Source organism: Alternaria conjuncta (genome assembly GCF_024043145.1).
Source record: "Alternaria conjuncta strain BMP 0040 chromosome Unknown scaffold_18, whole genome shotgun sequence".
Lineage (NCBI taxonomy): Eukaryota > Fungi > Ascomycota > Dothideomycetes > Pleosporales > Pleosporaceae > Alternaria > Alternaria conjuncta.
In genome coordinates, this window is record NW_026250107.1 from 196,228 (window position 1) to 213,260 (window position 17,033).

The 17,033-nt window shown below is 49.1% G+C and overlaps 6 protein-coding genes across 6 annotated transcripts; 3 read left to right on the top strand and 3 right to left on the bottom strand.

The window, feature by feature from the left end:
* Positions 1-1,360: 1,360 nt before the first annotated feature.
* J4E85_009645 (uncharacterized protein) lies at positions 1,361-2,655 on the bottom strand (the record flags this gene model as incomplete). Its single annotated transcript, XM_051473865.1, has 4 exons — positions 1,361-1,558; positions 1,601-2,067; positions 2,122-2,272; positions 2,338-2,655. 4 exons carry the CDS (start codon positions 2,653-2,655, stop codon positions 1,361-1,363), a joined length of 1,134 nt encoding a protein of 377 aa, XP_051322269.1.
* Positions 2,656-4,205: 1,550 nt separating this feature from the next.
* On the top strand, positions 4,206-4,861 carry J4E85_009646 (uncharacterized protein; the record flags this gene model as incomplete). Its single annotated transcript, XM_051473866.1, has 2 exons — positions 4,206-4,825; positions 4,849-4,861. The coding sequence occupies 2 exons, from the start codon at positions 4,206-4,208 to the stop codon at positions 4,859-4,861; spliced, it is 633 nt and encodes a 210-aa protein (XP_051322270.1).
* Positions 4,862-6,065: 1,204 nt separating this feature from the next.
* J4E85_009647 (uncharacterized protein) lies at positions 6,066-7,833 on the bottom strand (the record flags this gene model as incomplete). Its single annotated transcript, XM_051473867.1, has 3 exons — positions 6,066-6,228; positions 6,280-7,643; positions 7,690-7,833. 3 exons carry the CDS (start codon positions 7,831-7,833, stop codon positions 6,066-6,068), a joined length of 1,671 nt encoding a protein of 556 aa, XP_051322271.1.
* Positions 7,834-10,277: 2,444 nt separating this feature from the next.
* On the top strand, positions 10,278-11,862 carry J4E85_009648 (uncharacterized protein; the record flags this gene model as incomplete). Its single annotated transcript, XM_051473868.1, has 2 exons — positions 10,278-10,499; positions 11,080-11,862. The coding sequence occupies 2 exons, from the start codon at positions 10,278-10,280 to the stop codon at positions 11,860-11,862; spliced, it is 1,005 nt and encodes a 334-aa protein (XP_051322272.1).
* A 977-nt stretch (positions 11,863-12,839) lies between these two features.
* On the top strand, positions 12,840-14,613 carry J4E85_009649 (uncharacterized protein; the record flags this gene model as incomplete). The annotated part of the gene is made up of 5 exons (XM_051473869.1): positions 12,840-13,268; positions 13,317-13,784; positions 13,837-14,040; positions 14,095-14,308; positions 14,366-14,613. 5 exons carry the CDS (start codon positions 12,840-12,842, stop codon positions 14,611-14,613), a joined length of 1,563 nt encoding a protein of 520 aa, XP_051322273.1.
* Positions 14,614-14,950: 337 nt separating this feature from the next.
* Positions 14,951-16,430, bottom strand: J4E85_009650 (uncharacterized protein; the record flags this gene model as incomplete). The annotated part of the gene is made up of 3 exons (XM_051473870.1): positions 14,951-15,579; positions 15,635-16,249; positions 16,301-16,430. 3 exons carry the CDS (start codon positions 16,428-16,430, stop codon positions 14,951-14,953), a joined length of 1,374 nt encoding a protein of 457 aa, XP_051322274.1.
* Between the last annotated feature and the right edge of the window lie 603 nt (positions 16,431-17,033).

The following is a 17,033-nucleotide window of genomic DNA, read 5'->3' on the forward strand; positions in this document are numbered from 1 at the left end:
CTCCCAAACTTCTTCCCCCAACATGTCGCGAGAATCTATATCCAAATCGAGCATGCCAGCCGGGAAAAGCGGCTACGCAACGGCTCGCAACATGGAGCCGGGTAAGGCGTTCCATATGGGGCGCCCCGTAGGATCCGTAAACACTACCACACACGACTATCAGGTACCCGTTGGGCTAATTCGTTCCACTTTATGTCTCATTATAGCGCTGTGTTGGTTTATCTATGAGGGTCATCTCGCATCAACCCGCTGAGTTAGTATGATTACCCCAGTCCTCCCCGCAGTGTGGAGTGGACGGGAGTGATTTCTCCACGGATAATTGTGTCCGAGTTCTTGGTGTTGGCCTTATGTCTCAGGCAAATCGATTGATGAGTATTAGCTATGACTCTCTGATGTCGTGGAGTCCTCGCACCATAGCCCCATAATGAGGCTTCCTAGATGGATCAGACCTTGGCTCCGAAGACTTGTGCCTCTAGTTCCTAGACATTGGCCTTGAGGATTTGAGGAGACGGCGTGGTGATGTGGAGATGACGTCTCTCAACGTCTGGAAACATTCAAGCTTCAAGTAGATTTGGTAGCATGGTGTAGAACGTATCGTATCAGGTACTCAGCTTCGGTTGAACCCCGCATTCAGCAACACATGAGCCGTGCCCTCAATCTTTCATTGGATTGCTCTATGAGCAAGAATGTTGGCTACAATTCCGATAGTCTCTTGGCTTGCATAGTAAAGCAGATTTTCTGGTGGAGGGGTTGTCCAACAAGATAGACACGAGAGTGTACAAGCCAGCCAACTAAGATGATGGAATGATAGCCGGCTCTGGTATAACTGGAGCGGAAATCTAATTTCATCATAATTCCCAATGAATATTTCCTTAGTAGTGGCTTCGTTAGGCCGTGGTGCAGACACAGGAGGCCTCACGCCAAGGTCGATTGGATTTTGCTGGCGTAATGATAGCGGAGAACATCGGGGAGGGTGATTCCAAGGAAGCGTCCGCCAATGTTGAGTGGTGGTTGCATTAGTGTTACAGCAGCGGCCAGACTAAGTCTCATTCACGTCCCCTTCTTTTAGCTGCATCGACTGGCTGTCCAATGGCGAACTCAGGAGTATCTGGCATAGTGAGTCGTAGCCCGTCTTTGTGTCTGACCTGGTCTATCAAAATGTCGTCCTCTGAGAAGGATTGATCGACCTCAGCAAGGATTTCTTTCAGAGTTGGTCTGAGATTATGATCGAAGTTCAAGCACCTCCGCACTAACTCTTTAACTTCTCGCCCGTACTTCCCAGCTGTATATTGTGCAGTGCTCTTCTCTGCGAGTACACTTTTGTCATCATTGGGACGGAAGTTGCGCTCATGTCTAAGGGCTAACGGGATTTTGTGCTGGTCATCTTTTTTCGTGCTGCGCGAAGGTTTTGTGTCGCAACGAATCGGACCAAATACATCAACTTGCTTATTACATAAGAGCCTCCATGCGATGTGACCGATGCCCCAAACATCAGTTCTTTCACCCAACTCGAGATAGTACGGTTCCTCTTGTTGGTGCATTTCCTAGGAGCGATTAGCTGTCGTAGCGAGTGACGTTTCGGAGAAAGAAAGGTACTTACAGGAGGATATCGCGTGTCAGTTTCGTGGATGACATAGTCGTCAGGATTGTCGGTAATCGGACAGTTGCCACGATCCGGACTGAAGAAGGAAATACCAAAGTCTGCGAGAACAGGCATCACGGGAGGCTCTCTAGCCCTCCAATCGTCAGCGTCGGCACGGTTGAGTCTAGCACTCTTGGAGGAGCCCGCTTTTGACTTTCCTTTGGCTTCCGGAATCTGTGGAGTATAAACATTCAAAAGTATGTTTGGTAACTGCAAATCCAAGTGGGTGATGGGTCTCCAGCCATCAGCCGTAGTGCCATCGATGGTGCCTTCGCGAAGCACCAGACAAGCAGTCGCGAGCGCTTTGATGGTATACCAGACGAACCCCTCTGGTACGAATATGTCCTCGTCGGTGGGTTTCCCGTCCTTCCAGCTTTGAGCATGAAATGTCATTGCCGCGTTCATGTCGCCACCCGAATGGTAATCTAGATACAATCTGTATCTTCTATGTTCCATCCATAGTCGGTGTGCGCGGCAACGGATAATATGACGACACATGGCTGGTTCCACGACACGACGTTCTTCGAGAAGCTGGTGGATACGTATTTCTTGTGGCAATCGGTCCCGCCAGTTCTTGGGATCGCGCCATCGGCTTGGTGTGAAGGCTTTGGCTTCTTTGATCACCATTCTCTGGTGTTGATGTTAGCTTATCGCTGAGGAAAGGGCACTGATCGTGTCTGTGACTAGATACATACGTCACGAATATTGTTTGCTGCATCGGCTTCAGCCCACAAACCGGCTGCGCCATAGCTACCAGATCCTAATAGCTTGATGCCATGCCAACGAGAGTTGTCGTTCGGTGGAGGCATGCGCGGCTCAGTGTCGAGCCAATGTTCCTTTACGAAATCAACATCGTCTTTCAACGCTTGCATGTCAAGGAATGGTGGAGCGGGTTCGTCCGGTGCAGACCATGGCATCCTTGGCCAGAAGTCATGTAGGTTAGACGAGACGTATGCAGGAGCAGCGGCGACAGGCAGGACATTCGCTCCGGGAGCAGTTGCAGATGCAGGCATAGTTTGCGTAGTCTTTGCATGGTTAACATCTGCGGCCGTGAATGGATTAACTGGTATTGGGTTCGGGTTTGGCAATCCAGGACTGGTCGCCTTCCAATTTCCACCCGCATTCTGGGTTTGAGTAGCATAGTAATTTTTGACGTTCCCATCCCCGGCCCATATAGTAGAAATTGTCCGAACACGTTCCGCTAGTGGCTACTATAAGCAAGTGATCTTTGTCTGTACTTAGCAAATCTACTCACCAGTCGTCCAATTCCTATTCTGATGGATGAATTCGTTGGCATCATATCTAAAATAGTTATAAAAATTTGCGTACGGTGGGGCCATTTAGCTTGCTGGGCACAAGAGCTGAATCGATACAAAAGATGATAGTTTTTGTCAGAGGTGCGACATCCGTGAGTAGTTCGTCTTCCATTGCGCAGAACGCTGTCTTGATGAGCAGCGAATGGCCCATACTACAACAAAGAAATGACTTCTTTGCCGCACAAAAGATGAGTGCCGGAAACAGGAGCAAATGCGCCCAAACAATGGAGTTTGAGAGGTCGTGTTTCAAAGGATCTCGTAGACGAACTTTGCTGTGTAGCCTACCAACGGTCAACGGTTGGAGCTGCCTGCTATTCCTGATGACAGAAAATGGCATGGTGAATGAAGCATCCTCGATAACTCGAACTCGCCATCATAGATTTGGGTGAAGACCTGGCCGAGATTTGAGTGATAGAAGCGCGGGGTTGCTTCATCGTTGTTCAATCGATGTCGTCAGTGTGCTACACCGCGCATGTCGAATTGCGTTTAGACCCAATGCATGCGACATGAGTGCGATTAATGTTGCCAGGTCACGATAAACAATAACGATACCGAGATGCAACAAGGAGACGTTTTCGGTTTCTGCAAGGGCAGCGCACCGCGATGACGCGATGGTACGTGCGTGCTTACATCAGCAGGTCTGCCCGTAACAGGCAAATTCCGATCTGGCGTTGATCACGGATGACGCTCCTGATGTTCAAGGCGACAATAGCATCGGGAACGGCCTCTCCACCATCCTCACCATTGCCTCAAGCGGTCGCATCATGCCGGAGATACAAGAGACGTCTGAATCCCATCAGCGCGTTTGGAGAAGCATTTCTTCACTTTGGGGTTATGCACAACGCTAACAGCGATGCTGCAGTCAAAATCGAATCCAAGTTTCCCCATGTCGCGCTGCTGAGCTAATTGTGTCACTGGCTACCGAATGTTGCGGGCGTCCTGCAGGCATGGGGCGCAGTTGTTCTACTTCCACCTCTGCGCAATTCCACACTCAGATTTACATCAAATCAAGATCAGCTCATGCGGATCGACTGCGATTCCAGAAGACCTGTCGGACCATGACATTATCTCCTCTTCCTCAAAGCCCGATGGTGGTCGAACCGCCTAACAACCTCTGTTCGCAGTGCGCAGCTTTCGATCTGGACGATGCACTTCGATTCAACCCTGGGGTACCGGTCCGAACCATCTTGACAATAACTCGATTGAAGCCAGAAACTTGTAGTCTCTGCAGATTCCTATCCGGCAGCATGGGTCAGGTGCCAGAAGGCGGGGTGTGCAACCTTAACGCAGTGCAATCTCACGTCGCAGTAACACCTCTTCTCGAAAAGATCGAAGCACCCATACTTTGTATTGAACGACGCAAGGAGTACAGTCTCTTCGATTTGTTCGGTATCCGCAGTTCCATCATCTTCGATCCGGATGGACCCATCAGTCAGAATCTGCGAGCAATTACACCTCTGATCGATGATTACACAGAAGCCCGCGAGTGGATCGCGTCATGCGTAAAGGGTCATGGATGTTACAAATTTCAGTTTTTGACCGAGTCAAAGTACGATACCAACGTACACAATCTGAAGGTCATCGACTGCAGAAACCGCTTAGTTGGAAAACTGCCACCAGCTGGGTCGTATGTGACATTGAGCTATGTGTGGGGCAAGCCGGACGCACAACATCCTGGCCAGCAAGCGGGCGCTGAGTCGTTGGAGCCGGACGTCTTATCGTGCAACTTACCTCGAACTATCGAGGATGCCATCAAAGTCACGCTGATGCTTGGGTACGACTACCTTTGGGTCGATAGATATTGCTTGGAGAAATCTTCAGAAGACTTTCATCGACAGCTCAAACAAATGGACAAGGTCTATGCAGGGTCTGTCTTCACAATCATCGCAGCGGCGGGATATGATGGGGCTTACGGACTGCCAGGTGTTAGCCGGCAACGTAAAGTGAACCACCCTCTCTACATTGGGCAGCGAAAACTAGATTCCACGCCCATGTTTTGTAACGATACCCTAGAGAACACGGCATGGAGTACGAGAGGCTGGACATATCAAGAAGGCTTGCTTCCGACTAGACGTCTTGTCTTCACCGACACTCAACTTTATTTCGAATGTCAAAAAAGATTTCGGATGGAAGGCTGGATAGCCCCCGAACATATGTTCTGGCGTCGTGGTGGGGGAAAAACTGGATACTTTTTCGAAGAACAAGACCCAGGCCTCTTCCCATCTGTCAAGGGCTATGCTATGACAGTCCTCGGCCGGATCGAAGCGTTCACAAGGCGCTCGCTCACATATGAAAGCGATGTACTGAATGCAATGCTTGGGATCTTCGCGTCTCTGGGACACTCAAATGGTCTCAGACACCTTTGGGGACTGCCGTACTGTGACAACGATCTTTTTGGGTCGGACAAAACACCGCTTAACATATCGCACCGAAGATTCGTCAGCAACTTGAGCTGGGATGTGGAAAGCCCAGCTAGACGACGAGTCGAATTTCCTAGCTGGTCGTGGACCGGATGGGAAGGCACTGTACGATGGGCCAGGGGGTTGAAGATGTTGGACAACGCCAGATTGTCCCGAGACAAGACTGAAATTTCATGCGCAGTGAAGCCGGAGCTCAACGACGGGAAAATTGTTGACTGGAAAACTTACCAAACACTATACGACTCCATCACACAGGCACCGACTATATACATCCATATCAGTGCTCACGTTACTCGTATAATGCCGCTCCCACTGCCGCAATCGCAGAGATCTCGTTCATACTATCTTGAGCCTGACCCGAAAATCTCCCGCATCGGACTGGCATCAACGTTCATTGATGTTGAACCTACAGCTCACGATCTTCCCAGCTTTCTCTTGGAGTCTTATGTACTGCACTTGCCCTGGTATTTTCGTCATGGACACGATAGAGAGCATCATGTCCTGGTAGTTCAGTGTCGGGGCTCGCATTGGGAAAGAATTGGTACTGGGACCACATCAACCTTATTGGAGGCATCACCGGTTAAAAAGAGTTGGATGGACATTCGCCTTGGCTGACCAAGACTATGCGTCAGCCCACCACTCACTACCGTCAAATCCGTCCCGGCTACTACTTTCTCATGGCAAGATCTACTTCTTGTAGAATGTACTCATGCGATACTTCGTCTCACCCTCGTATTGCGCAAGGTCTGCCAATGCCTGTTCGCCCTCTCGTACGATAGCTTGACGTATCCTTTCACTCCGAGGCTTTATGCTCACTTTGAACGGCTGCGGTCGCATGTTCAAACCGTTACTTGCAGATGTCAGTATCTCACATACTGATCGCTTTCCAGTAGACACTTACGTGTAATCAAATATGTCGACCGAAATGGGCTTCCCATTCTCATCTAGTGCTGGCTCGATCCTGAAGCCCCAGACCAATCGCGCTACCGTCAGCCATGTGCCCTGCTCCGCAAGCGCCTGACCTGAGCACACTCGACGGCCCCAACCAAATGTCATGTACCCTCTTTCGCCGGGGAAAGGTCGCGAATCAGGATGGTCCTTCAAGAAGCGGTTCGGGTTGAAACGGTCGGGTTCAGGAAAGTCACGCTCGTTATGGTGTATCGCCCAGACGTTGCCCTGTACCCATGCGGATTGCGGGATCAGATAACCGTTGTAGTAATCGTCTTGAACTGGAGCGTGTGGTTGTCCACCGATAATGGCTACTGATCGCCATCGGAACACTTCCTTTACAAATGCTCGCATGTAAGGTAGGTTTGCATCGTCCTCGAACGAAGGACTACGGTCCTCTCCGACAACGCGATCTAGCTCTTCCCACGCGGCCTGCATAGTTTCTGGGAACGCTCGCATGGCGAGAACAGCGGTGATGAGCGTACTACTTGATGTGTCGGACCCCGCACCGAACAGGTTACCAGTTAATGCCGAAATCTCCTTGTGATTGAGACCGTATTTCTCCTGCTCGCGAAACAACATCTTTGAATAGCAGTCTTCGTGTCCTGGCTTCTCGTTTGCTTCTCTGGCGAGCGAATAAAAGAAGTCATGGCCGCGGGATGACTTCTTCTTCGATCCCATGCCGTGCTTCCATGGGGCATATTCCGTAGGTGCGCGAGCAAGAATCGGAAAGGTCTCCATTAGCATAGGGAATGTCTTGCCCGGTACGTTCAGATCAGCTGCTCGATGCATCAATGCGATGACCTCGGTGATGATTGGATCTTCGTGGCTCGCAACGCGTCTGCCAAAGCCGATGATAGAGACCACACTGGTCGCGTAGCGTTCAAAGTGCGCGACGTAATTTTCGGGGGTGCTCAGGAGATCGAGGGCGACGACTTTGCTCTCATCATTTTGGAAGTCGCGGTACTTCTTCACCTGCTGGATGCCAACGCCCTGGTGCGTCACCTTGCGTAGCATCCGAAACCGCTCCCGCTGCGCCTGCGTAGTAGTGATCAGGTTCACGAGGTTGTTTTGGCCAGATCCGAGTTCGGCAAAGACAAGCATGCGCGGGCGCGAGCAGTATATGCCAGCTCTTTTGTCGAGTAGTTCATTTGCGGTCCATGCATCGTTGATCCAAACGGTTGGGTTACGTCCGATCCAATACGTTATCAGCGGCGTGTTGTATTTCATGGATAGCTCCTCGAAGAAAATCCAGGGCTTGTTGTCAGGCAGCTGGAACGTGTTGCCAACGATGGGGTATGGGAAGGGCCCTGGGGGCTACTCAACGTTAGTACCATCATCGGATATAGTGTGTCGCTCTTACCATCTTCGATCTCATGTACAGCATCCAAGCATAATCTGCAAGTACACCTAAAAGTGCGGTCAAGAAGACTGCCAAGGCGATATTGCCAGCACCAAACTTGGAGATGCCATGCTGCAAATAGTGTAGAGGCAACGCCTCAAACATTTGCTCTATCGCCATGTTTTCCGCTGTATTGATCGTGTTCACTGGGAATGCACCTCAGAAGAAGACTGCTCCAAGCAACAGTTGAGACCCAGGGATGCATTGCAGCTTGCACGACGCACCTGTTATAAAGCGACCAATAAACAAACACATAAATTAGAGCTTGCTAATTAATTTTAAGCAAAGCTAGAGCTAAGGTTATTAATTAAATCTACTTATAAGCCTCTAATAGTTTCTTTTTATTACTTTTAACTTACTTATAAGCTTTTTTATAAAATTTTATTTTTTAAATAAATATAATTATCTTTTTATTTTACTTTTATACTTATAACGCTTTTTAAGTATTTTTTAGTATAAATAATAGTACTAGTAAATAGTATATAACTAAGTTTATATAAATAAGTTATATAATTTATTAGTAAACTAATTCTATAGTGTAAACTAGTCTAAAAAAAGTAAGGTCTATTACTAGTACACAAAAAAACGTATTTTTAAAAAGGTTAAAATCTTACGTTTAGAGGTGCAGGCGTTAAGTAGGCTAAGGCTTAAGTTCTTAGCGCTGCTACCTCTAGTATAGTTAAAGCTTTTAAAATTTAGAGTAGTAAGGCAACTATTTTATAAATACTAATGTCTACCTATAGTAGAGAGAATTATAATATAATTATATATTCTTAATAGCTTATAACTAATAAAGCTATAGATTGCAAAGTAATAAAATACTAAATTTTTTAGTAAGTAAAATTATGCTTCTACTATATATATACTCTCTATTCTTATTTTACTACTTATAATAAATTAAAGATTTAAAGACTTATTAAAGACGTAAATAGTAGCTTAAATCTAATACTAAAGCTATACTAGCACACTAAATAAGCTCTAACTACGTTTCTAACATCTTATACCTCTTTTATAAGTTCTTCTAGCGTTAGTAAGTCTAAAGCTAATCTTATTACTAGTTATATTGCCTTATATACTAAAGCTTAATTAAGCCTCTTTATTATTAATTAATTACTTTTCTCTTAAACGCGCTGCTCTATAAGTTCTCTTAAGGTTATTATTCTAGAAGCTATTATAGAGGCTATTATAAACTACCTTATTTATACTATACTATAAGTTATATAAAGTAATTAAAAGTAAAGCTAGTAGTATAAAAGTATTTTATTTAAGTTCTATTAAATTACTTAAAATTAAGTTTTTAGCTTATATAGTAGTACTAGTAAACTATATTATTATAGTAAGTATATTAAAGCTTAGCTTTAGCTTATATAATTTATACTATTATATAGCTATTATAAAGTAAATTTTACTTAAGTTAGTTTAAGTTTATATAAAAAAGCTAATTTTAATATACTATAGCTACTATATTTATAGTAGTTTATATAAGTAAAAATTTATAAGTAAAAATTTTAGCTACTTATACTTTATTTTAGCTAAGTAGTAGTAGTAATATAACTAATAGTTACTTTAAGTAGTGTACTAGTTTTTAGTAAAGAGAGCTAACAATAACCTTAGCGACAGGCATCGCCGCCAGCAGCATTGACAGTAGCCATCCTCGGAGGGTTGCATGCGCGCAACGCCTAACCCCACATCGCGGGGGTGGGGCACAGACAGCCGGGTAAAGTTTGCAGCCTCGTGGGCATTTCACACCCGAAGACATGCAAGTCTCTCGCACTGATACTGTACACGGAAGGATGGGCCAGCATCTGTGGGCATGGTGCCGGATGCGCACGTGAGGCGGCAGGCAAGGAGCTTGCGGCAGGTGTTGTGCCGAACCCCGGACGCGACGCGACGCGATGCTTAGCTACGCAGTAGCGCCGGAATGCACCTGGGCATCATCGACGTCTCTGAACATGTCGACACCAAAATCACGATGCCCTTCATCGCAATGTACTTTGTCTAGTACCTACTATTGCACTTTCTATCACGACTCGAGCACTAGGAGCGCCATGATCCCCTAGCACCCTATGCTCTCCTCTTTCAACTCGACTGCGCCGTACACGATGCGCGCGAACATCCGCGTAGAAAGCCATGACGAACACAACGCCCTCGAAATCCCGACTGTAGTATGGTCAGCCAAACATCGGACGTAGCGACCGAAAGGGTCTCCTCCTTTGTGGACCAGGGAAGCAGTACCACTCTATGCCACCCACCCATAGGGAAAATTGGACACCCGTCTACAAAAAAGATAGAAGGAAACAACCCAGGATGCCTACGTTGCATTACGATCTTGCTAACACCTGTTTCAACACGAATGTAGGCTGCAGGGCGCCTGTTCAGCTCCCTTGTTGAATGGGGTGGTGCCACAGATAGCCCTTCCTATCCTCAGCCAGGACCATGGTAGCCACCGCTCGCATCACTCGTACCGCCATTCATCTCGAACCCACACATAAAATCTGCAACATTTTATTTTCACCCCGAGCACCTCCAGCCACATATCACCATCCAACATGGACGAGGACAGCGATACGCCCGAGGACAGGGCTATCATGGATCACACAGACATTGATGTGTTCATGTCGGACTACAGATCACCGCCAGTTGGGAGAAGTCTGGAAGACCTACCCACCGAGCTCATCGGCATGATCGCTGAGAATCTCGACAAGAAATCTCTGAGCATACTACAAGCGCTCGGCAGTCGGACTATATTACAGGCCATCGATCATGCTCTTGTAAGTACCTTCTCCCCTTACCCAAAGCTCGATCTTTCCCTAGCTTGTGCTCTATCTCACTCCAAGGTGCTCGTTAATGAGTCGCTAACCACCCTACCTTAAGACCGAAGCGAAGTTTTCCAGCCGAAGATGTCAACTCACTATCACGAGCGTCGAACGTCTCGAGGCCCTGTCTCATTTACGATTTGCAACCCGTATTCGCGCACTCGAGATATACTTTAAGTTGGAATGTCGGTCACCGACGAGCTTGCGATACGGTCAAAGCATGGACACAGCGAAATCGCCTTGCATTGGAACCACGCTCAGCGAATCTGACGTGCGAAACTTGTTCAGTGCTATCTTTCGGCGTCTACCGAATCTGAAGAGTATCACGCTTCGCGCACCTCCCCCGCTGAAAGGGATGGCTGACAAATTGTGCTACCCCGTGATTTCAACATCCAATCCTTTGGCAATGGGTGTTATGGGGTTCCGTCCCGAATTCTCGATAGCCTATTCACCAAAACACACCCATATCATGCATGCGCTTCCCATATACAGGGTCATGCATGCTCTGGTGGACACCATACGATGTGCGCCACAGCAGCTTGAAGAGTTCAGGGTTGTAGGGTTCGGGTTGAAGTGGCAGACTTGGCTACTGGGAACTCCAAAGTCGCTCTTCGAGGCTATTTCACCTGCTTTACGCGGCTTAACGTCATTGAAACTGGAACTCGACATGGCCACCTTGAAGACTGATGCATACATGTCAGCCCTCGTCAAGCTTATCAATACCAATGCAAATCTCCAAGCATTGGCTTTGTCTGTTGGCGATCAGGGTATCGGTAAGTATCAGATCCGCAATGAGAGTTGGGCTCCTCTGTTCCAGCTACTGGGCGGCAGTCCTCCATTCCGCCTACGTTCGCTCCATATCAACGGACTCGTTACGAGCACTACTGCACCTACACTCGCGAGTATCATCAACGTACACTCCTCCACGATCCGTCGCATTGTCCTCAAGAACACGAACTTCCATTACCCAAATACCCTTCGCGCTTTCTTCAGGGCTTGCGCCAATTCGGCCGTAAGCTACTACGAGACCGAGAACTTCTACTTTCATGAGAGGACTATGATAGTAGGCAGGTATCTTGATGATGATGTTTTGGAGTACGACAATGCAGAACTGCATGAAGATGTCAACAACAACCACTGTGACTCTGATGCATCCTGCCACGATTGGGTAAAAGTGAATTGGGACGGTTTTGATGAGGAGGATAAATGGAAGTTGGTCTTCGAAAATGAGCAAGGGCAGAAGCGGCGTAGCTACATGTACGATAACTTCATGAACGTTGTGGACATGGTCAAGGAGGGTAGTCTGAGAGACTCCTGAGTCTAGCCTGGAAAATTCGTTGTCTTAGACACTGTTTGCTGCTTCAGATTTAATACTACGTAAGCGGCATACCTGTAGAGTTGCAAGGTTCTATCTGGAAAGTGCCCCACCACCTTCGCAGTCGACTTCCCCGCCTCTCAACCATCAACTTCATTTTCTGTCCACATCAGCGGATCGCAACACTTGCTTTGAACACTTTGATCCTTCAGGCGGGCACGAGTCTCTCCACTTCCCGATTCCGAAGTGGAGGACATGAAGTTTATTGACTCGCTATGCACAGCTGTGAAAGTTAGTACATGCAGATCTTTACTGTACTTCACAATCATGGCCAATGTCACACGGCGTTATCGCTCCGACCGCACGGTAGTACCGTACAGCCTGTGAACTCCCCTGGGTTTCCCTGATTGTAAATGCGATGTTGGTTTTCTGGGGTCGCATCTTTCTAGGGAGGTCGTCGTGGCGGCCTTGATAAAGTTTCGAAGCGACAGCCTGGCCATGTGCTATTCCAAACAGATGGCGGGTAGCAAGACAAGCACTAGAACGGCAGAAACTGCCGGGCGTTTTGTCACCCTTTCTGAATAGCTACCGGGCATCGTGATGATTGGTCTCGTACGCCACGCGGAAACGGGAAGTACCAGCATTAATACCTGAGATATCGTACATGGTACACCGCCACCTCCGCACTCCACACTTTAGACTGCCTGTGGATTCCGGGGTAGGGGCAAGCTAAGCATTTCCAGGCACTATCGGCATATATTGGGACAAGAATGCAGGTGGGACCACATTCACAAAGATCTGCATGCCAGTCTGGATGAAAGGGATGCCCTGTTATGAGGCAGAAGGATCGCTGGTGCCAGCCTCTCTAGTTGAAAGTTTATCGCTTCTTGAAGCTAACCCTACTTCGCAACATCGAGCAAAACCTCGCCGCACCATCTTGAATTTCTTCATCACCACCTTTGGAGAGAGAAACCACCAAAATGCCCGATCTAACAAGCAGTCTGCTTTCCAATTGGAAATGCCTCGCGGCATGTACCCTCGTTTCTATGTCGCCGTTCCAGTACGGCATCGACTTTGGTGCTATCGGCGGTCTACAAGCCATGCGCGGCTTTCTCGAAGTCTTTGGCCATCCTGATCCCATGACGCCCATAGGCTACAATATCTCCCCCGAGCGTCAGCAACTCATCTCATCCTTGATGACACTCGGTGCTTTCATCAGCTCAATGTTCGCCGGTGTCTTCGCGAAGAAGCTGGGGAGGCGCCAATGCCTTTGGATGGCCAGTGCGCTTTGCTGCGTTGCAAACATTGTCATGATGACTACGACCAACATTGCGGGGCTGTACTCTGGACGTCTTTTGATTGGGATTGCAAATGGGTGGTATATGACCTTTTCGCAGCTTTATATCCAGGTTCGTATTCCCCTTCATTCGTCCGGTACATTACTGACAGACGAGTAGGAATCAGCGCCAGCTCGATACCGCGGTCTCATGATATCCGTTTTCCAGATCTGGACTTCAGTTGGCACTCTCATTGGCACTGTGATCGACAACGCAACACACGACATGAACGGTCGGAACTCGTATATCATCCCACTTGGCATGATCTTCATCGTCCCGGTTCTCATGTCGATTGGCCTGTTCTTCATTCCCGAATCGCCACGCTGGCTGATTCTAGTCGAGAAGCCAGCGCAAGCCGAGAAGGCGCTCCTGTGGATGCGTCCTCATCCTGAAAGCGTTCCCGGCGAAGTAGCAGAGATCCAAGCGGCGATTGATGCTGAAAAGGCTGTCAAGTCGAGCGCGAACTTCCTGGACATCTGGAAAGATCCTGTTGATCGTAGGCGCACGCTGTTGGCTATTGCTGCGGTATCGACTCAGGCTGCTTCGGGTGCCATGTTCGTGATTGCGTATGGAACGTACTTCTTCCAGGTCAGTGCATCGCTCCCGTTCTCTAGAGTATGCCAGGCTAACATTAAGCAAGATGGCGAATGTTGGTAGCCCCTTCATGAACTCCTGCATCTTGACCGCAGTCGGTGTCGTCGTAGTCATGATCAACAGCAGTGTTATCTCGAAGATTGGTCGCCGCCGCGTTTTCCTCATGACCGGTCTTTCTATCTGTGGTGTTACGCAGCTTATCATCGCGGCTGTCTACCACGTCAACCCTGGCACGACTAGCACTGGAAAGGTGAGTTTATCTTTCTTTCGTGGAATATGCGAGCTTCTTACTGACCTGTCCAAGGCTATTGTCGGTCTCTCGGTGATTTACATCATCGGTTACAACGGTATGATCGCGGCTTACGCCTGGCTCTCTGGTGGAGAAATCCCATCGCAGCGTCTACGCTCATACACGTTTGGTATCGCATCGGCCGTCGCTTTCGCAGGTGCTTGGCTCACCACCTTCACTGCACCATACTTCATCAACCCTGACTCCCTTAACTGGGGCCCCGAATATGGTAAGACTTCCACCTTTACTTCTCTATACTTGAACTCCATACTAACGCCGTATGTAGGTTGGATCTGGGGACCATCTTGCTTCATCACAGCAGCATGGGTGTACTTCTACCTGCCCGAGATCAAGAACCGCACTCTCGAAGAGATTGATGAGATGTTTGAGGCTAGGCTTCCGGCGCGCAAGTTTAGGAAGTATGTCTGTACTGGCCGTGTTGCAGCTGGTGGAGACGACAAGATCGAGAGGCGCGATAGCGACAAGGATGAAGTTGTGCATCACGAGGTTGTCGGTGCGGAGAAGAGTGGCTGAGCTATGACTTGCTGCAACGAGTGTATCCTTTTGTGGAAGGAGGCGCCGCTTGACGCCTCTGGCTCGGACATACAGTTAGGCTTTGCTCTTGGAATCAATCGGTTTTCTGGCTCCTTCTACTACGCAGTACTTCTGCTTCGCCGTCACTGATGATGTGTCTCGGTGTTATTACCGAACTGACGGAAGGCTGAACGTGACTTACGTGCCTCTGAGCTGTGCACTTTTTCGGAGACATCATGCAAGACTGATACCGTTTGCCACACGCACATCATGAAGCAGTTCAATAAACTCTAAAATTGCGTTGAGCGTATCCTTGTGGTACTTCCGCTTGACTGGACTACGCAGCAACAGCGCTAGCTTTCTTAATCGCCTCATCCCCCAGTTCCTCAGCGTGCTTCTCAGCATCATGTTGGAACACCCAATCCTCTCTCGGGAACTGGATCAGAGTGGGGTCCTTCTTCACCTTCTCCCAATCTGTCTTGTGCCACATGTCTCTCGTTGTCTCGCCCGTTTTCTGCACAGCCTTGACACGATCGTAGCGTATATCCTGGTATGCTCGTAACGCGCCTCGTACGTTATCCTTTCCAGCTTTTCGTAGCAACACGGCGAGTGTAACACCATCTTCAAGTGCTTGCGTTGCACCTTGCGCACTTGTTGGAAGGAAGGGATGTGCTGCGTCGCCTAGCAAGCATATCCGGCCGTGACCTGGCGCGGAGCCATAGCCCGAAACCCAGTTGGGCAACGGGTCCCGGTATACAAGTTTCCAATCAACGAGTTTCTCTTCCGGTGTCTTGGAAACGATCTTCCAGCACATTGGATCCCAGCCGTCCAACACAGTCTTGACGTCTTTGAGGTAGCCGGGGAAGGACCAGGATTCGTCGATGTCGTGGTCGTCACGGTGGGTGAGCACCCAGCAGCAGTCGGTGCCGTTCTTGATGGTGCTGAAGAGGAAATGTACGTCTGGGCCTACGAAGTTGTTAGCATGCGATTAGTCTCAATGGTGGGGTGGAAGAAGGCTCACCGATCCATCCATTAAAGGTATCGCCGTTCTCGCAGAACTGCTTTGTCTCCGGGTCTGCGATCATGTCCTTGTTGGTGAACCAAGCTCGCCATACGGCGTATCCACTGCTCTTTGGCTTGTCTTCGTATCCCAAGACCAGTGTTCTCGCCTTACTCCGAACACCGTCACTCGCAACCACGAGGTCGCCAGCAACGCGCGTGCCATCTTCTAGCACGATGCCCGCCTCCTTATCACCCTCCCAGTATTTCTCCACTCGTTGTCCCAAGTTAATCTCCACGCCAATTTCCTTGGCATAGTTGAACACAATCTCGTGTAGTTCACCGCGATGCCCGTTGAAGTTCGGCGCCTTCTCGTCGCGTGGCGGCGTCTTCTGGTTTATAACAATCTCGCCAGTATCCCATTTGTGAATGTTGAAGCCGTATTCGGTGAGATCGATCGAAATCTTGCGCATGTCGCGCGCGACGCGTCCATCACTCCAACGTGCGAAGATGCGCCCAGCATTGGGACCGAAGGTTATTATGTCGCCGAGGATCTTGAGCGAAGGGAAGGATTCGTAAATGACGGGTGTGTGCCCGTGGCGGATGCATTCTATGGCTGCTGTGAGGCCGCCGAAACCTGGTGATGTGTGTTAGAACGGGGCTGTGGCACGGACTGCTAAGGACGTACCTGCGCCGATAATGATGACTTTGATGCCCGTCTGTGGCTTTGCGCCATTAGTGACTGGGCCGTTGTCGTTGGTCTCTAAAGAAGACATCTTGGGGAGTTTGGTCTCGTCTATTCTCGCACGGAGTGGCATGCGCGACTTCAATCAAGCTTCACGACTGGGCGGAATAAGGTAACACAACGCGATTCGATGCGAGAAGAGGTCCCAGGTATCCAGACGCATCGACCAGGTAATTGCTTGTGAGCGTGGGGCTCGGCAACCCTGCATCTACCGATGATATGGCCATGTACCCATTCTTCTCAGTAACTTCAACCAGGCGAGATGGAGCCGACGACCGAGTGTGCAAGCGCGAGTCGTGGCGCTGAGAGCCTGCAGGTGCTGGACGCCTCTCCCGGCATGTCCCCTCCGTGGGGTGGAGTCGTATCATTGCGATGTGGATCGCCGTATCTGCCGGTTAAAGGATGTTGACGCGTGATGCGAGGTCATTGGGAACGCGAAGTATACGTTGTAGCTGCCCCACATGGCGCTAACCTTCCCCGCCTTCAGCTTGTACCCCGCAACTTTCACCCCAACTGCACTTGTCCATTTCCAGCGCATGCTGTCCCGAAGGCGACACAGATGCTGTGGACATGGGCGGAACTTCGCATGCAGTCTCGATGCTTCCGGATGGAAGTTGCTGTGGTAAACAAGCTCAGTCCCAGGGATAGCGAGAGCGATACTTATGCACTCCCCTTG